Source organism: Barbus barbus, assembly GCF_936440315.1.
Source record: "Barbus barbus genome assembly, chromosome: 30".
Classification (NCBI taxonomy): Eukaryota; Metazoa; Chordata; class Actinopteri; order Cypriniformes; family Cyprinidae; genus Barbus; species Barbus barbus.
The window spans coordinates 18,736,318-18,760,315 of NC_136758.1; the positions used below are offsets into that span (position 1 = coordinate 18,736,318).

The following is a 23,998-nucleotide window of genomic DNA, read 5'->3' on the forward strand; positions in this document are numbered from 1 at the left end:
AATCTGTGATCTTAAAAGGTGTTGATTAGGAGGGATTAATTTCAAGGAGAGACCACCAACATCTCAGCGCTACAGCCATGAGAACAGGTGCGGGTATTTGTCAAAGCGTCGGAACATGTCCTCTCAAGGTTAAAGTTGTCTGGGAAAGTCACTTAATACTTTAGGGAAAATTGCAATTGGCCATAACACAGAAACACTTGAAAAGAACTGACCTCATTCCAAGACGTGGGAGAGTTTTAGAGAGAAGTACACACAGCCGTACGTACAAGGGCAGAGGACTCACTTCATTGCTCGTACAAATAAAGATATCAAGCTTTGAACAGCGAGGCAAGGCGGAGCAGCCGAGGTCCTCCGAGAGCCAGAGAAAGGCAACTTCTAATGAATGCAAATAGATTCGGAGTCTGTGAAGACGGGTAGGGCAGTAAACCAAGTATAAATTAGAAAAGAAGAAAACAACTTAGGAGGAGGACAAGCTGAAACATCACCCCTGAAAATTAGCTAAAGAACTGTTAAACAGCATCAGCCACAGTTACACAAGCAGCTGAAAGATCAGGAGAATTCAGATTCAACCAGTGTGTGTGTGTACGTGTATGCTTGTTTGTGAGTAAATACAGCATGTAAGGTACCAAGAAAAAAAAAAAAAAAAAAAAAAAAAAAAAAAAAAAAAAGTGTAAGAAAAAAAGAGGTGAAATATAGATACAGTGGTTTACAGATAACCTACCATGGTAATGAAATGACTACACACATTAAATATAATAATAATAATAAATTGTGATTAAATACATTTAATTATAATAATTATGAATAATTTTCTCTTGTTGTTTTGGTAATTATATAAACATTTATATTCAGTTGTTTTAATATTAATTGTAATTTTTATATAAATGTTAAAATGCACATGAAACATACAAATTTATATTAAAATTATATTCAGAGTATAGGATTTACATAAAACTAGTTTTTATATAAGCATTCATGTGCAGGAAATGCTATTACAAATGGAATTTAAATAGTTGAAATAATTTCACTGCAAGTCTGAATATTAAACATTTTCCGGGCCAGTAAAGGAAAATGCAAAAATGTTCAGTAAAATAAGACTGGGGAATGGAAAAAATGCATTAGTGAATAGTTGTTTCTCATTCATGTTCATATTTAACTTGAAAAATGTACATTTTCACATATTAAGCACTGACTTAGCTCACCCATTGAAAAGGCACAACTTTTTTTTTAGCTACAGAAATAAGACAGAATGTGAGTTTAGAATAAAAGCGCTTTAACATGGCATCTCCAAAATACAGCGAGAGGCAACTGTGATTGTGAAGTGGTTGACTTTGCTGTCAGAGACATTTGTAAATGGATATAAATCACACACAACTGTCCTCAGCAATAACAGACTATAAATAATTGAGGCTGTTGGTGGGCACAGGTTGCTGATTTAGAAACTCTTTGTATGCTAATTTGCTGCTGGTTAAAAATGATGTTCACAGCAGATGTAGACAGTGTCGCGTTGAGCACATGACTGTTCTTACAAGCACGTCTCCACCGCAGGGTTTCATTTGCAGTACACCGGTACACAGATTAAGCAGAACATATGCAGTGCTTGAGTTGAGGGTGTTTCTAATAAGAATAACCACATCGTTGTTTCCACATCTTAATGGTGGGATGCTTATTACATATTAAAAGAAGTGACCCTCAGGGTAACTTTCCAAATTGTTTGTCTGTGGCTGTAACATTGAACTAATTAAATTAACAGGAAGTGGCTTAAAGATTATCGAGGAAGACAATATGGCCTGCTGGCAGAGAAGCGTCTTCATTAGCTCAGTTTCAGTAAGTGAGTTTTGCGCTCCTCGTAACTGACCAGACGTTTAGGTTTCCAATGGTTTTTCACTCTTCTGTAATGCGAGTTTTGAGTGAATGAGCTGAAAGGAAATGGGCAGTTTTCAATCTGTCTATCATTCTCACCCAAGCTGTCAAAAACTGCTACATGTAAAAATATAAAGACGTGTCAAAATAACAAATCTCATTCTTTCTGACATTACAAAGTCTGGAAGTCAAATCTTCAACAGCATACAGATGTCAAAAAGACTTATACGACTGAGCTCATACGTTTACATATCCCTGCAGAATGTGTTTGGCATTTTTGTTTTCTTTTTTGCCTAAATAATAATATGGTTTTTATATATATTCTACAATATAATAACTTAAATTTGGGCCTTTGGTTAAACTTTGGCTCTTGGTTCTTAATATTGTGTGTTGTCTCTTCACAAATCAATGACTCTCACAGCTTTGTACGGGTCCCTCAATTTTCCAAATTGTTCAAACTTTTCAAAAGTCTGGGGACTATTTCAAATGTGCAGAGAATGCTGGGAAATTACAGGACTTGGAGCAAACCAGAGACTCATGCAAAATTATTGCGAAAGACTACAAACACTTTCAAGAATGTTTATGCATGTTTGTTTCCACTATATATAGTTTTTATGCACATTATGGATCATTTATTTGCATTTTTTTTTTTGCAATATCCCAAATTCTACATAAATTCCTTTTAAACCGGATAGTATACATGTAAATTTATTTATAGTTGTTATGTGTAATATACGTAAATATCTGTCAAATACGTCAGAGTTTAACTATTTGTAACTTATGGTTTTATTTAAAAATCTTTTTATATTACCTGTGTTGACGTAAACTTATGAAACTATATTCATCAGAGGTATGTAAACTTATATGCTAGATTTGACCAGTGCAGCTTAAATGACAAGGTCATGACACCTCGTTAATTTTATACGTTCCTAGCAGAGCAACAGAAGCGACAGACCATTTCATTGGTTTGTGTTTGTTTGTGTAAACAGACACATTCTAGGCGAAAAACTGTCACCAAATGAGAGAGACCTGTTTACATGCACCCCGTCTGTCAGGCTGAAAATACAACTGCGTGTACTGATAAGAGATGTGTCAACTGCACGGTGGCAGTGAGAGAAAGACAGAAAAACGTGCGTCTTACCGTCGTGAAGGCCAGGAGCTCCTCATCATTTAGCTTGTGAACTGGATTATTCTTCTGAAAGTCTATGCTGCAAAACAACAAACCATGGTCAATCAAAAAAAAAAAATCAGCACATAAATGAAGCATAGGTTTCTTTTAGTTCACAAGTCAAGGAAACAAAAATTGATAATTGAAAAAAAAATCCCAGTGCATGCAAGAGCTTGTGCCTCGTCCAATCTTTCAGCTTTTTAAACATTTAAGAATTGAGACATATTTCATAAATAAAAACTACAAAATAATCCTTCCATTATGACACATTAGTGTAATGCATAAGTCTCACTTTGAAGATTCTCTCAGTAATTTGTGCTTCATTTATTAAAAGAAATTAATGAAAACGAAGTTCAACTAAGTACCAAGAGAGAAAGATACAACTTAAACATAGGCTTCCTTTTCTCTATGCGTTTTTTTTTTGTATTTGGGTTGAAATACGACCCCTGCATTTCATGAAATTCACCAGAACTATTGCAGTAGAGGCATTAAAACAAAGTTGTCACAGACAGTCAAAAGGATGAAATATGTGCTTGCACATCTCAACCCTCACTCAGCAGTTCAATTATTTAATCCTATTACTATTGCCATAACTCAATATTCTAGGTAACTTCAGCTACTTTCCTCAAGTTGTAACTGAATTTCTCATTTGAGTCAGAGTTCTTTACGTTAGCCTGGGATAATAAATATATGGCGGGCTGCTCGCATTCCAACAGAATGCCATTAAACCGTATGTGAGGTTTTGCTCGACTGCACCAATGACGGCCCATAATTCACCTTCAACCATCACGCAGCCCAATTAAGGTCCCTGGCCTGCATAATTACGCCCTGCTAATTATTCCACGCCTGCAATTTGTCTCCTAGCAGCCAGTCGGGCAGGATGACAACCTTTCTACAACAAACAGGGCACACAGACTGGTACAAAGCTAATTAGAGAGCAGTGTAGGAGAACCCCGCACCTCCTCCTGGGGCTAAGATGGGGGTGGATGAAGTCCATTTTTTTTTTTCAGTATGGAGAAGACCGCTATCAATGTGCACTTGGGCACAAAAAAAAACACTCTGCAAGACGAAGGCCTGACGCAGCACTTCAAAGTTACTAAGATAAAACAAGTCTCTCAGCAATAATAATGATTTACACATCCCTGACATGAACTAAAATACTACAGCTACTAAAACTAATCTCAAGGATGAGGCGGCAAAGAGGAGACAATTTTTCCATGGGTTTGTGTGTCTATGAATTTAAGCACATTTCAGCCAGAGGACCTATTGAAGTCATACTCGTAAAACGGTTTGGCTTGGGCTTTCACAACCTGATTTTCAGAAGTATGTTCAATCTCACATGCACAAGGTAAACTCTTAAAACTGTCTATAATAAAGTGTCACAAACCAAGAGACATACACACACGCAAAAATGCGTGTTTCGTTTAACTATTGACAGCGGCAGTATATGCAATTCCTCTGCAAGACTTAAAACGTCTCTTAAAGTGAAACTTTTACCTTCACAGCAACATCCTTGCTACTCACAAATTAATGTGGATTCAATTAAAAATAAACGTAAAATACTGTTTTAATAAAACTGAACTGAAGGAATGGTGATTTAAATAATAGTAAAGTTCAGCACACAGTTACTGTTTTGCAGTTACTAGTTTAGTTTATTAATGTCTACTTGAGTAATTGGGGGTTGGCAATCCACACACCATAGTTAGTCTATGTACACATCTATTGGATGGAGATATTTGGCCATTGCATCAGGTCTCACAGCTTTTGCATTGTTGCACAACATTAGCATTGCATTTTAAGATGAGCCCAAGTAAAATAATAAATAAAGAAAATAAAGACTTTACTCAAATATCAAAACCTAAATATTATATTATATTGATGTTACATATTAATATTTTTAATTTATTTAAAATAAAATATTATAAATAAATGTATTATTTTAAAAAAAAAAAAGTAGTTTTAATTTAAAAACTAATTTGAAAAGAAAAATGTCTTTGTATTGAGCGCTGATGATGACACATCCGAGCGAAAGTCACCATGAACAATATTGATACAAATTGCTGTCTGGCGAATTGGGCTGTAGCATACAGCCAGAAATGCAGTGGCAAGGAATCACAAATAGAAAAGAGAGGCCACTTTTGTGTATCTGTGTGTAGTCATTACTGCTTTTCGATCTGTATGAAATGTTCTGAAGCCAACAAAAGAGTCAATTACTGCTCTTCATGATCGATCACTGTTGTTACTTCAGAGTACCTAGATACTGGTGCCCATCCTGTTACTACAGCCACCACTGAAACAGGACATATCCATACTGACTGAGACACTAACCATGTGGCCAGTATAAGGGTCTGTTCCTCAGCGCTGAGGTCCGGAAGTTCATGTTCAGATGGTTCTGCCAGGTTAATCTGGTTCAGGACTGTATCATCACTCAACTGATGATCCTATAAACACACACACACACACACACACACACACACACGTATGAGAACCACAGCAGATCCCAAAAAGACCTTAAAAAAAAAAAAAATGTATGACAAACACAGATCACAGGTTTGATAAGAGAAAAAGGAGAGCAAGAGTAAACAATTTAAACAATTTTTTCAGTTATGGCAACATGACATTTATTATTGTATTACGAACAGCATTTATAAAGTCGCCCATCCTCTTGTCGAACTTTACATTATTAAAAGTGTCATAAAACAAGCATTTAGCTCTTTAATCCCTTTTGAAGGGTTATTTCCTGAAATATTACCACAAATGAGAAAATGCTAGCTCATGCATCAAGAAATCAATTATAGCCAGCATTGATACTTATTAGCTGAGGCAGGGCAGATGCAAATGAACATGTTCCTCTGCTTTAGCCCATTTAAAATCTAATTTGTTGACATTCAAATTCAATTCCCATGAAATTAAGTCTGACAGCTCTCACACACGAACTCTCTACCTGAAAAGCCTTCACATGCAGACAAACGACAACCAAGACCAACTGGAGTGCTATCAGCTCATAGTTTGTAAGCAATACTGATCTTATCACGTTTAATCCAAAAACTCAAGTCATCCTGGAAAAAATTATTTAATGCACTTTTTAGGGCCACAACACATAAAACGAGGCCAGCTAAGGGAAAACAGAGATAAGGTCCGAGAATTTTCCGTAAAATCTTTGTCTGTCCCCAATTTGTCATATTTGCAGCCAAAGCAGATAACACCAGACAGAGCAATGCCACTGCACAGATCAGCCAAACACCAGATAAAACTCAACCGCCGTCCAAACATGTGCAATAAAAGTAAAGCACTGCCCCAGGGTAAGAGGAGAGAGACAGCGTGACGAAGACGGGAAAGAATGGGACAGATGGAAATCTGCATAAAATTTATTTTTCACGACCTTCACTGCAGCTCAATGTCACGTCTCCTGTCAGCACAAGAATAAATGTTGCCCCCTGATGGATGGGATAAGTACTGCACCGTCCTTGCCCCTACAGGGACTGTGACGGGTATTCATCTACCCAGGGGCCAAAATGATTACTCAAGAGCCAAATGAGAGTAAAAATTGTATAAAATGTAAAAATAACCCTCTCTCATGTAAGTGATTCAAATGACATATGAAAAGTAAAATAAAGAAAAGAATTATACTCCTATTACACATACTCATCTTGCATATGATGCTCTAGTGACAACAGCTAAGTAATTTTATTGCAACAGAATAAAGACAATTAAACAAAACACAAATAAACTATTAAATAATACAATAAAATGAAAAATACTAACATTACAAATAAAATAAATAGTCTATAATTTCTCTTAATTCACCTGCCATTAAAATGACATTAAGAAAATTTTAGACCCTTTATGTACCTTTGGTAAGAGTTCTTTAGGTGTTGGTGTGAGGGAGGGACTCTCAGAACTGGGAACAGGTGAACTATCCTTCCGTTTCACATCTAAGATGAGCTGAGCCAGAAAGTTCTCCTGAAAATTAGTTCTCTTTCCTAAAGCACCTGAGAGAGACAAACTATTATTTAATAATTCATGCATTCCATCAATACTGCTGGGTCACATATTATCTTTCATTCTTTCATTTCATCTTCCATTTACTTCAGTCACACACTGCCGTTTATCCCTCCTTCAATCACCTGCACAGAACAATAATTTTTCTTGACATTACATTATATTTCTTACCTGTCATGTTAACATCGATTCCTGACAGATCGCGGGCTGTTTGCAGGTGTTCTTTGGCCCTGCGATACTCATAGTAGGTCAGGCAGGTATAACTGCACTCCAGGTGGAACTGAATGGCCAGGTTCCTGTGTGTGTTGTTGGTGAAGAGCTCCTCACATTTATACGCTACAGAAAGAGAGGAAGGACCAGTTCATGAGAGACGCCATTTATATTTATACACATTCTTCTATATATTCAGCACTTATTATATTGCCATATACAGTACCTCCAGAGGACAATGCTAAATGGTTGTATAATGCATTGCACATTTATAGATGTAAAATAAAATCATTATGATTATCATAAATACAGTATGAGGTTGCACTGCAAGAGAACAAACCTATTGCCTATAGGGTAAGGATATGGCTGGATACCCACAGGGACACCAAACAGTGCTTCAGCAGAAGAAATGAAGAATGAATGATGAAAACAAGAGGGGAAAAAAGGAAAGATAGAAGATAAACGGAAGAAAAAGAAGAATAAAGGAAGGAATGGAGAAGAGAGGAAGGAATATAGTAGTAGAAAGGAAGAACAAGGAGGAAGGATGAAAGAAAAAAAAAGGAAGAAAGAATGAAGGTAGAAAAAATTGAGGAAGGAAGGAAGAACAAATGAAGGAATAAAGAAAAAAAGAAATGAGGAAGAAAGAAAAGCAAAGGAAGGAATAAAAAAAGGAAAGGAGGATGAAAAATGGAAGAAAGAATGAAAAATGAAGAACAAATGAGGGAGAAATGTAGAATAAAGAAACAGGAAAGAAAATAAGAAGGGAAGGGGGAGAAGAGAGTAGAAACAAGGATGGGAAGAAGAAAGAATGAACAAATGAAGGAAGAAAGGAAGGACAAAGGAGGAAGATATTAAAAAGGAAGGAAGGACGAAAAATGGAAGAAAGAATGAAAGAAAGGAAGAACAAATGACAGAGAAAGGTAGGGTAAAAAAAGAAACAGGAAAGAAAGAAGGAAAATGAAGAACAAAGGCAGAAGAAACAGAAAGAAATATGAAGAAAAAGCAGGAAGAATTAAGGAAGGAAGGACAAAAAGAGATAGGAAGGAAGGAAGGAAAGAAACCCAACTGAATAAATACAGTGTCATTAAAAAAAATGTTCTCTGTCCACAGCTGTACATCCACTTTCACCAGTATTATAGTATGTATGAAAATGTGAACACTATGGTTCTTCATAAAGCTGAGCTGTGACCTTCAGCGTGATCTGCGTGAGGATCTGAGTGTTTTAAAGTCCCCTCATTGCAGATTAAAGCTCACTTAGCAAGGGAAAGCAGCACCTTTCTTCACATATACTAACAGCTCCAGATCATTGATGGGCCAGTCACGCACATGTATCTGTGTGTGCAGAACAAAGAGAAGCGCTCATTTCTTACCCTTCACAAAGAGATGACACAAACAATGATTACCTCTCATGTTAACAAAAGAAATCAGCAAGAAAAGCAGTCATAAAAATATCACAAAGAGCCTCAAGTGTGCGCTGACTAAAATAGCTGAAATTCTAATTTTGAATTCATCATGCATGCAGCCAACTTTCAATGTCACATCTTCAAATGTCATCAAATGTTATGAAAACACAAAATATCTCTGCCTGGGGGCTAAGAGGGAGAAAAAAAATTATATAACAGTATTTGAGGTATTTATTCTGGAAAGGGAAAGCAATTTGTAGTAGGGGCTTAACTTCTTAATTCTTTAACAATGTTTAATGAATACAACTGAATACATATTTTATTTAATATTAGAAGCAGTACTAGTGTTAGTATTAGAATTAATAATAATTATAATAACAGCAACAATAACATTTACAATTAATATTATAAAAAATGATGATAATATACAATTAATTGCACATAAGTACAATTAATTACAGTATTAATATTAATTTAATGTTTTTAAGTATTAAACTGACAGCTCTTGTTCTCAGAATGAAGCTCTGGATAACTTTATTTTAAGGTGTCCTTGTTACAGTGTAATTATACATTTATGTACTGAGCATAATTAATTAACTACATGTACTTACTATATGGTTATGGTTACTTGCATGCAATTATGCAAATTGAATTGTTACTATAATAGTAAGTACATGTAACACTTTAAAATTAAGTGTTACCTTTAAGTCATTAAAATCAACACATCATGCAACTAAATTTTTAATTGATTGACAGCCCTTCTGAATACTCCTAAACCATTGCTACCCTGAATATTAAAAACACCCCCACAAATCAGTTTCCTACAGATGCCCTCTTGAAAGCTGTCACCTACAAACCTGCGTTAACATCTTCAGTGGACCAGTGAAATCCCAGTACAGTCTTGACATTTACTAACCACAATGATGAAAGACCTGGACCAATATCCACTCACCCATGTAACTCACCGAATGTAAACGCGGATTAAAAAAATAATTCACCTTTACTATTTACCAACTCATAAAATGCCCCATTGACTTCAAAGTCAGTGATAAATAAGAAAAAAACTGCTCAGACAAATTTGCTCGAAACATAAACCCTATTGAAATCTCATCTTGTGGTTATGCTCGAGCACAGCTCTTGAAGTGAAATACGACCTTACTGTTCTGAGAAATCCTTTCTGTGTTTCTGATCATTTTCACTTTTTGAAATCCAAAAGTACTCAGTGTCCTGTGGGTGCACGAGTATCGACAGCTAGGGTAAACATATCACAGTGTACTTTTATTCAGATTGTGTAGAACATCAGCTTTTCGTATTCACAGTGGTTAAAGCATGTGGAGAAGCAGTCTGAATAACTTTGGTTTAATGTAGGCTCGTACAATTTTCTTCCAGTCTTCAGAAATCAGCATGTGAGGTTAACATTGATTCACTCATGTCTGCATCTCAGATCATAAGACTTTCTAGCTGGAATATAAAACCATGTTTAGGTTCAAATGTATTTGGGCTTTTCAGCTGCAACAGATCTTTCAGTAACAGATTCTGTTTGTGGGAGTCTCAATTCCTGCCATTAGGAGCTCTATAATGACATCTGGTCAGCAAGGATGGATTATGTTCCTGTGAGGCCCTCAGTGGGAGACGTATTAATAAAATTAGATAGCAAATATGACGAATAAACTTGTAATTGCAAGATATAAAGTTGCATTAGAGTTTTGCATTGCAAAAGAGAGAACAACATACCACGACTAGTACAACTACAAAACTGCAATAATGCTGAAAAGGGGGTTATGAACACATATCACTGTTTATTTCACATGTGGCAACATCCACATGCATTCAAGCAAAAAAAAAAACAAATTTTACATTCTGGTAGCAAGAGGTCCCAGGGCACTGGTGCCACTGTACACAAAACACCCAAGCTGGTCAGACTTGGAAAGCAATCGCAAAAGCATTTCAGACATTCCCTTCCACACAGCTCAGCCAGCTAGATTAAGGACAAAGCAAACCTGTATAGCTGTATAGCTGTTTGGGTAATGAATTTAACAGTCTAGAGGATCTGAGAGGCAGGTGTGTTGATTGTTTAGATGTAGCCATTCCTGCTGCAAATTGATGCCTGAAGGACAAAAGGGGTGGGTGTGTGTGTGTGTGCGACTGTGCGCACGCATAAAGGACACAACTGGCATGTAAAGGTGGGTTTACTAATCAACAAAACAGTTAAAGAATTACTATGTACAACTGTTTCTTTTTCCTAGAACATGCCACAAATATGAATGTGAAGTTAACCAAGCAGACCTCGTCAGAAATTTAAGGGATAGTTCACACAAAAAAAAAAAAAAAAAAAAAAAAAAAAATTCTCATTACTCAAAGTTGTTCCAATACAAATAAAACTTGGATTAATCTTCAAAACACAAATTCAGGTATTTTTAATGAAACCTGAGCAGTTTCTGTCTCTCTATCGGAAATCCAAGTAACCAAGATCCAAAAAGATCATGAAGTTGAATAATGAATAAATGCCTCTCATGCTTAACACATGCACATTTGACATTCTGCATTTATTTCATGTGATGTGCTCCAAGTATGTGTGCGCACCATTGTTTAGATGTAAATAAAAGCCTAGATTAAATCGGTTCATCATATAAAGTGATTAAATCTCTTGACAAGACTTGAATTAAACTGTTTGATTCAATAGGACTGCACGAAGCCAAGCAAGGCACACGTTACCGGTCACGTTCCAGCAGTTGGAGAGGAATTCATCTCGTTTGTGAGACTGCTGTTATTTGTGAAGTGAATATTAGATATTGTTTGTTCCTGCTGGTCGATACACTCTGCTTCACAGTGTTGGCAATCCATGAACAACTAGCAGTTAGTCAATGCTAATTTTACAACTCTGCAGGCATTCAGGTTTAGAGAGATGCTCTGTCAAAACACAAAAATACATTTGCCCCTGACTTTTAGCTGATTGGTTCCACACAAGGCAGTGGTTTTAGATTTTTTTTTACTTTTTCAAGCCCTCTTTAAGACTACAAAATAATACCCCTTTTTATGAATGCTAATCAATACTTTTGTCAGATTTTGCAACCTGAACATTCTGAATAATGGATCAAATTGTTGCAAAAAGTTTTCCCAAAGTATAATGAGCTTTTTGCCATTTACTTTCAACTTTGTCAATGCTTCTGGTAAATAATGAAAAAAAAAACTCTATTTAAAAAGACTGGCTGTGTAGGCAAATTAAACTTTAATTGACATTACAAAAATCCATAACAGAGAAAATGGCTTTAAAAATGATAAATATATTAATTACTCTGATAATGAAAGAGCAATTCCCCTAAAAATTACACTTTTGCAACCTACTCACCCTCACGTTAATTTTGTCTTCCTGCTGAGCACAAAAAAGCTGAATAAGAGGTTTAAATACTAGTTTGTCTAAAATAGGTACAGTGAAATTGTCCATACAACTTGCTAAAGTTATACGACATGTCAGGAACAGTTTGAAAGAATCATTACTCATAAAATCTTGCATTCAGTCACCAAAATATAGCAAATCTATACATATGCAAGAACATCTTTGTATGCAAAAAGCTCATCACACTCCAAGTCAAATATAGAGAGCAAACTGAACAGAAACTTCATAGGCTCCAGAATGTATTGTCTAAATGCCAGGTTTGATTTGGCAGACATGCGATTTCAATTCCCTCAAAAATATGGGTTCTCATAACTTGAAAAGCACAGACCTAACTAAACTTGAAATTAAAGAATGAACGAAGATATGGAAACCTTAAAAAGCATTAGTCCTACACTCCATTGTGTATGTTTTAAGGTCCACATCCAGATATTCAATTGCATGTTATTTCCACTTAAAACGGTATAAAATACCTCAGAGACCCAGCATTGAGAGTGTCTGCTGAAGTGAATCTCTGGCAATCCCCTAAATTCCCCACAAGCCTTTGTGAAGGACAGTGAATGCTTTTGGCAGTCAATACTGGAACTGACAACACACCTCAGCAAGGTGTTATTCCAGCTTTGAAAGCTTCACAAATATAAGATAATTCTGCAAATTCAGCCTTGCATGCCATGAGAGACAGGCATGATGTTGGGGTCTTCTGAAGCAGATCCACTCACCAACACAAGACAGAATTATCGCCTGTATCCTCTTGTAAATATCGCATCTTAACATCTCCGCTGATTATCTATATTGGGGTGTAGCTGATGCGTGTCTGATTAAAAGGCAGCACAGGAAACTCATTCCGAAGGCACAGGAACCCAATTAAGATGCTGCTTTGCTGCAGAGCTCATCATTTGGTCTGTGATTCCCTGGTGAATCCACATTAACATCCAAAACTCTTCAGAGGAACGGGTCTATATCCTGCCACTTTAGCAATGCAATCTTTGACTCCCTTTTTTCCCCTCAGACACCATTTCAAGGGCATCTACAACAAATGCTTCAGTTCACACAAAGTATTAAAGGAAAGTGCTGCCTCATGTTTGATGCTGAGACCTTCTAATTTCATCAGGATGTTGAATAGTTTGATTCATTTGCAATTCATAGCATTTTCAATCTTGAATGAATAAATATAAACTAAGCAGCCTAACGGCAACATAAAAATGCCCACGCTTTTTTATTATCTGAGCAGCCGAATGACTTCCAATCAATTCTTTGAGATAGAGGCTATGTGTGTCAATTCAGTGTCATGTGATCCTTCAAAAATCATTCTAATATGCTGATTTAGTGCTCAAGAAACATTTCTTATATCAAGGTATGCTGGTTAATATGTTTGTGGAAACTTGTACATTTTTTCAGGATTCAAAAAACAAGCAAACCTAAAAATATTACTGACCCGAGTTTTTTTGAACACAGTTTTCATAAACACATCCATATGGAGTAATTAAATTCAGTCATTAAACCTGACTGTGTGTGAAGTTTGAAGGAGGGCCGTCTGACACAAGGGTGTCATGTTATGTTAAGTCAGAGGTGACAATCCTGATGAGTGTGAAATCCTGTTCCTAAAAATCCAAATCTTTCTGAAACGACAACAAATGAACAGAAGTAATGAATTACCCAAAGGGAAATGCACACTTAATGAGATTTGTAATGGCATGCTGAAATATCCCAAAATTGCCCCCCCCCCCCCAAATCTGGTTTCTTCTATGCTTATTTTTTGTTATGTTTAGGTTCATAAGGTCAACCTATAGAACTCTACTGCCGTTTTTAAGTGGTTATCATGTGGACCCGTTGGGAGGGTCCTATAATGGACATTCACTTTTTCACAAGGTTCACAATTCACGATCATTGGGAGTAGGTTTGGTCTGCAGAAAGCAAAATCTGATCCAATACAGCCGACAAAAACACTCAGATCACAAGCATTGTGAAACCTCAAAGTTACTCCACCTTTGGTGTGTCACTGCGTCTCTATTTCACACACAAACATGAAGTGCTGACATCATCAGCTCATACTAACGCTGTCACTGTCTCTGCAGAGAAACTCCAAAACACACACACAAAGCCTGAATCTCCACATCACCCCCGCATTGACATCAGCTTCCTTAAAAATGACCCACTTAATAAGAGCTGACAGCTGTGTCATCTCTCTGCTAAAGAGCATCTCACGTTGCTGACATGTGCCTTCAGCAGCTGAAGTGATGTCAGGATCTGAGCTGTGAAGAAATCTGAAATCCTGTTAAACACTTCTGATTCCTACCCCCCCAGCCCCCCGCCCCCTTCCAATAAAAAGCCCACACCCCAGTCTGAAGTCAGTTTAAAAATTAAACAAAAGATATCAGGACCAAAAAAAAACCTAAGAAAGCTATCTTTTTTCTTAAAATTTAACTGCCACAAATGAAAATATGGATGCTGACTGCTTTGCCATGCTAAGCAATTACACCTTTGTATTTCAAGATTGTACTGAAATCACACATTTTTTTATTCCTACACATGCTTTTTGATAATTTCTTCAGCTTCAACAGTAAAGACAGTTTTTGTCAAAATATTAATATTTTTATTAAAACTTCTTGGCATATAGCACAACAATAAGCATTCACTTTTTCCAGCACCCTGGGTTCAGGAAGTATTTTTCTCCACATGCATTTAAAACCAAAAAAAATTATTAAGACTTAAATCAAACTGACCTGAGATTAATCACAATATTTGGTTTGATGCAAAAACATATTTGAATATTAGAGAGAAAGACTGCAAATTCATTGATTGGTGGATCTTACTTCGAGATTATTAGTAGGGTCTATTATTTTTGGATATTTAAATCACTGTCTTTAGGCTTCTACAGAAGCATAATCTTTGTATTTCTCTCTTAAAAATAAAGGTGCTTCACGATACCATAGAAGAACCTTTTTTTGTCTAAATGGTTGCATAAAGAACCTTTAACATCTGAAAAACCTTCTTTGTGGTTCTTTGTGGCGAAAGAAGGTTATTCAGACTATAAAAAGGTAAAAAAACAGATGGTTCTTTAAAGAACCTTTGACTGAATGGTTCTTTGTGAAACCAAAAATGGTTCTTCTATAGCATCGCTGTGAAGAACCTTTTAAGCACCTTTATTTTGAAGTGTTCTTGACTGGTATATCTTAAAAGAGTTACATTATCTCTAAAAATCAGCTTCTTTTTGAAGAATAGGGAATTATTTAGTTTTACCTCCAGGACTATATTTGGTACTGCACTACAATCTCAGGTAACAAGAACTCTGTAACAGTGTGTGCATGTTTTCTTGCCTTTCTCGATGCAGCTGAGCACGAGGTTGAAGAGCTGTGGGGATCTCTCCTCTAGTATCTGCTGATGCAGACTGACATATCGCAGTGTCCACCAGGGCAGCAGCTATTTGCAAGCACGCAAGCAGAGAGACAAGAACCCAAGTTACATATACACTAAAGAACTTACAAAAGTTTGTGGTTGGTAATACTTAGGTTTTTGGAAGTTCTCTTTTGAATTGAAAATAACATTTTAAAAATGTTAATTTATTCCTATGATGGCAAAGCTGAATTTTCAGCAGCCATTACTCCAGTCTTCAGTGTCACATGATCCTTCTAATATGCTGATTTGCTGCTCAAGCAAAGGTTTCCTGCTTAATATTTGTGGAAACCATTATTTTTTTTTTTTCCAGGATCCTTTAATGAAAAGTTAAAGTAAAATAAAGTCTTTTGTAACATTCTAAATGCCTTAACTTTCTCTTTTGGTCAATAATAAAATTATTTTTCAACAGCAACAAAAACCGCACTGACCCCAAACTTGAACATTAGTGTACAGTACACACATTCACGTTGATCAAGATATTCCCAATAAATTTAAGTTTGATGAAGAAATGAACTGTAAAAGAACTAATTTCCTAACAACATACTGTTAGTTCATCTGTTCTAGACAAGCAACATTTATGCGTTATGACTGGAGAGTAAATGCGGTCCACATTCACTCAGAGTTACACAGTCAAGGACAAAAGGATCCACATTGTAACACTTCTGTCTATAAAAAGAAACAAAACAGGAGAACCTGGCTTCATTCGGTGTATGCAAACAAACTCACAGAGCTGTAATGTTCAGAGAGAAGCATTTACTAACTTATTTCCACACAACACACAAACAGTCAATCTGTATGCTGGTGTATCTGCACTGTAAATGACCAGAATCAGAGTTTGTGTTTGTTTGTTCTTGCACTAATGAAATAACGTTCTGGAACATGAAGCAGTGGGGAGTGTGTGACATGCTGCGCCTCTCCCTCTCGCTCAACTGATCTCAGCAGAAATATTTTCATCCCTGTGCTTGTAGTCATACAAGGAGGAGAAATAATAAATATATAAATGCATTAGTAACGCCTGTCTTACCACATAAATATTCACAGAAAGAAAAAAAAAGACATGGTACAGCATGTATAATGGCTTCATAATAGTTATAATACTGTAAGAGAGTGCAAGCCATGCTGGGAAAATAAACAGTTTAATATTTACAATTTAATAAATCCAAATAACTGCAAGAGACTGAGGCTATACTATACTGCATTGAGAGAGAGAACAGTGAGACTCATGATTTTGAATGCATGAGAGCCACATCTATCTTACACAGAAATAATTCTATTCTGACTGACAACATGAAACAGAAACCTTCACCTTCAGTTCTGCTAATGGTGATTTTTAAGGTTTCTGAGAAAGTGGGAAGCACATGTAATGTATAATGAATCAATCGCTGACGTTATCGACAGGCTGCTCCTGTGGAGGTGGGCTGCATAACTCCTGTGACTTTACAATTAGCACAATTGATGTCTACACTATGCATGGCAATGAAATGGTATCTGGGATGTTACTTTTTTAGCTGCAATGAGCCATAAGCAGTTTTAGAACAGAATTTAATCATTGATTGCCACATGGTAGGTGACATCTGAGAATAACATTTTTAAAAGCAGTTGGTTCTTCACACAAAACAACTGTGGGGGTTATGAAGAATGTAAATTATGTTGTATGGATGATTTTTGCTGTTTTATGACTTTTGTGTCATGCATGGAGCTTGATAGCTTTATTACTATACATTTACTGATCTAAACTGCCATTCAAAAGTTGGAGGTCAGTAAGAACTTTATTGTTTTAAAGGATGAAAGATGAAATTAATCAAAGGTGACAGTAAAGACATTAATAATGTTGCAAAAATATATATATTTCAAATAAACGCTGTGCTTTCAAACTTAATTTATAAATGCTAAAAAAAACTTCACAATTTCCACAAATATATTAAGCAGCACATTTCTTGATAATACTGACAATATTAAGCAGAATGTTTCTTTAGCTTAATATCAGCATATCAGAATGATTTCTGAAGGATCGTGTGACACTGAAATTAAAATATAACTCAATTTTTTTCAGGTCCACCTGAAGAAGTTACACTGTACTTTTATTGTTTGTGTTTTCATGAGACAGACAGTGGACTTTTTCCCATGTGAATATAAGAATTGGTAAACGACAATACAAACAAATGCTCCTCCTGCTGATGGTGGATCATGTAACAAATAAGGGATTGAGTATCACAAACAGTCTAATGATCCACTGCTGTGTTATGGATTAGGCCTTGACACACAGAGCCAAAAGAACCCTTGGTCATAATTTAACTTATTTCTGACAGCATCATAATTCTTCATCGTCTCTCTCAGTAAAGCACACAGGAACGTAGAATAACAACCTCAAACATATGAGAGAGAAATTAAAAAGTGACAGTTCCTTATTACCAACACACACAGTGCCATATTGCAGGGGTGCCCAACCCTGTTCCTAGCGATTGACTGTCCTGCAAAGTTTAGCTCCAACTCTACTCAAACACACATGAAGCAACTAATTAAGGTCTTCAGGACTGCGTGAAAATTAAAGGCATGTGTGTTTGATTAAGTTGGAGCTAAACTTTGCAGGACAGTGGATCACCAGGAACAGGGTTGGGCACCCCTGCCATATTGAGTAACTGTTCAAGTAAACCGCAGAACACACCTTGCCCCTAACACTAGTTTCCCACCCATATTCAGTTTCCCATATCTTGTTTTGATATTAACTCCAGTCAATATATATTATCTACTTTGTACATCAAGTGACACTCTATTGCTGTTGCAGTGCACTGGTGTGTCATCTTGTGTTCCAAACCTAGGTGAATTCTACTGCATTCCTGCAGTGGTGCAAAAAGATACTGTGTATCTCACCTGAAGGGTCTCCAGTTTGGGACCGCAGTTGACGAATATGACTCTGGTCAGCAGCAGCAGGAGGGGGTTGGAGACTAGACTGTAGACGGACTCTCCATCCAGCTGAAGACTGGACAACACAGCCGTGTTCAGGGCTGCAGGCTGTGTGTGTGTGTGTGTGAGAGAGTGTGTGTGTGCGAGTGAGTGAGTGAGTGAGTGAGAGAGAGCGAGAGAGAGAGAGATAGATAAATGAGGAAAGGCAGAGAAAGAGCGAGAGAAAAATTAAACAAGATTAGAGAAAATTACAACTTCTCTCAGAATTAGGGACATCTAATACTAATTTATCATGGTTTTACAATAATAATGAAAACTGCAACAACCATGTTATGGAGTTAAACTGGAAATAAATTACTAATTAAACCTGAACTTAAACCACAAACTTCATTCTAGTTTTCTCATCTACCGTATGACAAAACAAATTGCATAGTTTAAGACAAATTGCTGGTTTGTAGTTTTTAATAAACACTTTTCCTAAAAATTTAAGAAAAAGTATTAAATTCATAAACTCTCTCAATTTATGGAAAATATAAGTATAAGTTGCAAAATTAGGCAGTCTCAAACTGGACCACGGGAACCAGATGTGTCCTCTGCACAATCTAACTTTGCTGCAGTATGAAACAACCTGCTGATACTCTTTTCTCCATTCTGTCATCGATGGACTTTTGGTTCCTTGCTGCTGTCGCCTAATTTTGACACAGCAATATTGCACCGATACTATTTAAACTGAACTGAGCTGGATGATGACATCACTGAACTCAACGATGAACTGCCTTTAACTGAACAGCGAGTGTTTACTATTGTCCTTTTGCATTGACACACCATTTTCCTATTTGATACTGTAAAGCTGCTTTGACACAATCTGTATTGTTAAAAGTGCTATATAAATAAAGGTGACTTTTAGTTTCCACAAAGTGGCCGTTAATTTACTGCATTACTTCGCAAATTATTTGCAAACTATTTACAAATTCTGTAGTTTTTTCTTTACTCTAAATTTGTATATTAAATTAATATATTTAAAAGACCTGTGCACATTGAAACAGATAACGCAATAAGACACATTGGTGTCAAGTGTTTCCTCATTGTTTGTAATATCAAATTGTTTTTATAATATAATACATTTTTTTGTAATTTTTTTCCATTTTGGAATTCGTTTTTATTTAAGATTATTTATTATTATTTATTTATTAGTTCTGTGAGGTGGGTTGTGAGAAAGGGGAAAAATTGTACAAATCAAGAGTAGCATTGTTAACTATGTAATACGTCTCTTCTTCCATCAGTACACATTAATAAAAAAATACCATATTTAAGTTTAGCACTATAAAATAAACTGCATTAAATCATGGCAAATTTTGGTAATAGGGTCAAAAATACATATCAAATTCTTAAATTCATATTAAACTAATTCAACAGAACAAAATGACTTCATTTAAAGAGTTTCAGGCCCTATTTTTGTTATATTTATTGAATTGATTTTATGAGGCTTACATTCAGGCCCTACTGATGTTAAGTACCTTCAGTCCATCCATCTCTCTCCATGTGTTCTGCTCTCAGTCTAATTTAGAAGGCCTGTGCTCTCTAGGACAAGGCTGATAAATCAGCAGCTTTAGAAAGGTGTGAGACAGCAGAAAGTGTTACACGCAGACACACATACAGTGCCTCTCCAGGAATCTACGAGGCCTCCGTGGGGCATTAGGGAGAAGAATCTCTTCACCTCTGCATAATTAGGAGCCCTAAGAGGTTTCATTAGCAACCCTGCAGCCCTCGACACACTCATTATCCAGAGCACTGATCTGCCCAGAGTCGCCATCTCCTTCCGTTCCATCCATCACACACACATACATCCCACACACATATCACATGAGCATTTACCCCTTTTTCCTCACTCATTAAAAAATGTGGTGATATTAACAAAATACTGCTTAACCCAAAAAAACACACACTTAGACAAAATGATGCTTGAGGTCAATTAGATAATAAAAAAATAAAACAAATCTAGAAAATATCGGCATGAAAGAATATTTATACAGCAGTTCTTTTTGTCCTCGAATCTGATTGGCTGATGGGGTGCAATATTCTAGTGATAACAGAGTGAGTATTTATGATTGAGTCAGCAGTAAAGACTTTTATATTGAAAGAGACTGAAACAGGATTGCTAACAAGGAAGTTGGTTTTACACAGCCAACAAATTCCCAGCGCTGAGCAGCTTTCCTCAGCGGACATTCAAACTAATGTTTTATTGTGAATATGAGATTGATCTGAAGAATGAATGCTGTATCAGATGCAGGTAATCACACTCAGTCCATTTCTCTCATAATACAATGAGCTTTAAACAAATTAATACAATAAGCTTTCAATGAAGCTACTCCTTTGTTCTTTCGTTACTAGTTCTAAAGTGACGTTTTCGAATTAGTAACGGGGGCTTGGGCTCAGCTGTTAAACTGTCAAATTGAGATTTGAATCCTGAAGGAAGTAGTTTGGACAAAAGAGGGTTTTTAAAGACACTCCTTTGTTGTTTCTTATATATTTACACACTCGTGCCATCAAACTGTTGTATAAATGCAATAATCACACTCCTAGCTGTGCAATATGACTATCGGCACGCTCATGGTACTGTACCTGTGAGAATTTCTGGAGCAAGGCTTCAGGCAGAAAATCAGAGACGTGGAGCTCAACTGGCGGCCCGGTCCAATTACTCTGAGCGAAAAGGTTCAGGCACCCCACTGCCAACGCCAACAGAGCAGTTTCTCTACAGCAGACAAGAGATCAGGTTCAGAAACATGCATGTTTGAGAGCTAATGTCATTACAGCCACTGGATTTATTCATCTGAAATACACAGATGTTAACTACCACCACAATATCCATCAGGTAAATGTTGTTAATTTCTGAAAACATCTCCACACTTTTGTGACTTCGGACTACACGACTCAAATGCAAATGTACAAACCTGAAGGCATGAATCGGTTGGCAGCAATGTGCTGCTCGCTGAAATCAAAGACCTGAGATTATAAATCTGCTCTACGGTGGAGTCAGTCCCCAGATGCCATTGAGAAAGGACATATTTACATGCACACACACATCCACGCATTCACGTTTCAACAGCGCTGATGTATTCTCACAGGAGAGAAATGGCTGCAAGTCATGAATCTCATTGTACATTTTAGTCCCTTTAAAATAATACATGATGGATAAATGAGAATGCACAAGAACACAACAGAAAGAGAAGGTGACGAGTAAGAAAAGGGGGGAAAAAAACAAATGACATGCATCTCTCTGAATTCAACAGCACACAAACATCAATCTACCTGCATCTAATCTCTCACCAGAAAGCATCACTCATTATTCAAGCCACTCCACCCATCTACAACTACTTTCTGCCTCACTAACAGAAGCCACAATGAGAGAGGCTGTATAGAAAGAAAAATAAAGCGAGAGGGAGTGTGATCAAGCCGAGGAGAGATAAGAAGAGAGGCAGCGCTGAGGAGCACAGCGCAACCCCCATTTCCTCAACTCGTTCTTTTTCTGGAGAGAAAGGATGTTAAAGTGGGCTTATCGAAAATTAATAATTTATGCCTGAAAGGAGGGGGACAGTGTTTGAACTCTTCTATATGGTTTTATTCATTCTCAACACAATAAAATTCTCCAGTCAGCTGAAGCCACCATCAACCCGCTAAAAGTCCTTACGTGGCGCAACACAACGCACTTGCAGTGCAGTCAGCTTCCTTGATTATAATGGAAGCATTCTAGTTTTGTGTTTCTCGCTCAGTCTGAATATGCGAATGTGTGAATGAACAATCTGTCATCATTTACTGCATGTCTTTCTTCTGAAGAATACAAAAGAAGATATTTTTAAAAATGTCAGTGGGGTTTTTTTTGGGGCAAACTCAGTCGGGTCCAATGGTGTGACTGTGTGTGCATGTGTGGTGTGTATATATGTATATTAATGTCCTCATCTGTAAGTCGCTTTGGATAAAAGCATCTGCTAAATGACTAAATGTAAATGGGTATACGTATGTGGGATGGGAGCTAAACTCCTGTTAAATAATTCATAGCCAATTATATTAGACAGTACAAATAAAAACCATTAAATCACAATAAATAAGACATTTCACTCCGCAGAACAGAACTCATTTAAATAGCGCTATTTAACTGTAAATCTACTGCAATAAAAGACCAAACCTCCGGTAATTTAACAGGCACAATGAGTGAATCTAATTGAGGACATCTTTAGGCAGTAGTGTAATTTAAATGAATAGTATTACAGTTTCCCTAATTAAATTAGTCCTCATTTGCATTTAGATTCTAATGAGCTTAATTAACTCGCATAAATTTAACGTTTAAAACACAGAACATGTATGTGCCTTCAACATTTAAGAGTACAATGCATATTTCTCATTATGGTGAAGATCATGGAGTTTGATAGTGCTAAACAACACAGTTAAACGTTCTCTGTTCTTTATACAAGCACAGTTAAAAACAGAAAGCCAGCCGTCAAATGTTCTGAATCCTTACCGGCCACTCCTCTGGTCTTCAGTGGCATTGCTCAGGTAAGACAGCACCTGTCTCTCCAGATAGGCCTCAATGCTGTCATCTTCTTCAGGAGCACCTCCCAGAAGCCCCTGCACCGCAGAGCTGAAGAGCACGGCCTCAAAATCTCCCTCACACACCAACTGCAGCAACGGCCCTCCATCTGAATACACACACACACACACACACAAGGAGAGAGTAGCTAAAGTCAGTCATTCAAACAAATCAATGCGTTTATGGTTTGTTCCAGAAAGCCACTTTTTAGCACAAATTTCTCAAGTGCCAGAGCCTCAGACAGAGAGGAACACAATTCTCATCTCACAGTCATTTTAAAACTGAAACGAGAGCAGAACACTCTGTTCTCAAGCTCTTAAATAAGAACTCAACTATGAGCATTAGGTCTACAGTATGTGTGTGAAGAGGTTTAAATTATGATACTGGCTTCTAGACTGCAGGGAAAAGCCTCAGATGAAGTTACAAAAACACAGTTGTAAGATAAGATTGGACTTTTTCAGGTTGAAGCTCTAGCAACTTTACACAAATGTGTCACAAAGGATCCCAATTTTTAATGTTGCGATTGGTTATGGTGTCACTTTTGATGACACTCTGCAGTCTTTAGTGTTTTTGTTTTAGACACATTATTAAAAATTATTTAACTTGAAATGTTTGGAATTTTTACAGAAAAAAGTCAAAACACTACAGTAAAAACTTTACTACGTTTAATTACCATATACGTTAAAGTGAAAACTATGTAATTTCACTGTAAATCACTGTCAAATGTATGGTCTTTACAAGTAAAAACTATTAATTACTGTAGAATATACAGTGAATACCAGTAAAAGGACACTGTAAGAAAAACAAATCCTTTGTGCTGGGAATTTTCAGCTGGGTCATAAATGTGTTTAGTTGACAATTCCTTTAACCCTAAATCACAACACAATGCAATGCATCATTCAAAATATGGGTAACACCCTTATGAATTCCATACGTAAATTCCTTCACATTAACAAACTATTTTTATTAAGTTTTCTCAGAGTGGACTAGGGCTGAAACGATTCCTCGAGTAACCAGAGTAATTCGAAAACAAAAAATCATCGAGGCAAATTATGTGCTTCAAAGAATCGTGT

At 36.6% G+C, this 23,998-nt stretch overlaps 1 protein-coding gene across 1 annotated transcript in view; it reads right to left on the reverse strand.

Moving 5' to 3' along the window:
* The window catches only part of LOC306850662 (tetratricopeptide repeat protein 27-like), a 78,230-nt gene that overhangs the window by 50,574 nt on the left and 3,658 nt on the right, over positions 1 to 23,998 (reverse strand). The window contains exons 2-9 of the mRNA XM_079386423.1: positions 22,857 to 23,034; positions 20,963 to 21,092; positions 18,308 to 18,448; positions 15,358 to 15,460; positions 7,205 to 7,369; positions 6,884 to 7,023; positions 5,360 to 5,472; positions 3,005 to 3,071 (exon numbers count right to left, since the gene is read on the reverse strand). Of these exons, the coding sequence (XP_079242549.1) occupies positions 3,005 to 3,071; positions 5,360 to 5,472; positions 6,884 to 7,023; positions 7,205 to 7,369; positions 15,358 to 15,460; positions 18,308 to 18,448; positions 20,963 to 21,092; positions 22,857 to 23,034 (1,037 nt within the window). The remainder of the gene's footprint in view (positions 1 to 3,004; positions 3,072 to 5,359; positions 5,473 to 6,883; positions 7,024 to 7,204; positions 7,370 to 15,357; positions 15,461 to 18,307; positions 18,449 to 20,962; positions 21,093 to 22,856; positions 23,035 to 23,998) is intronic.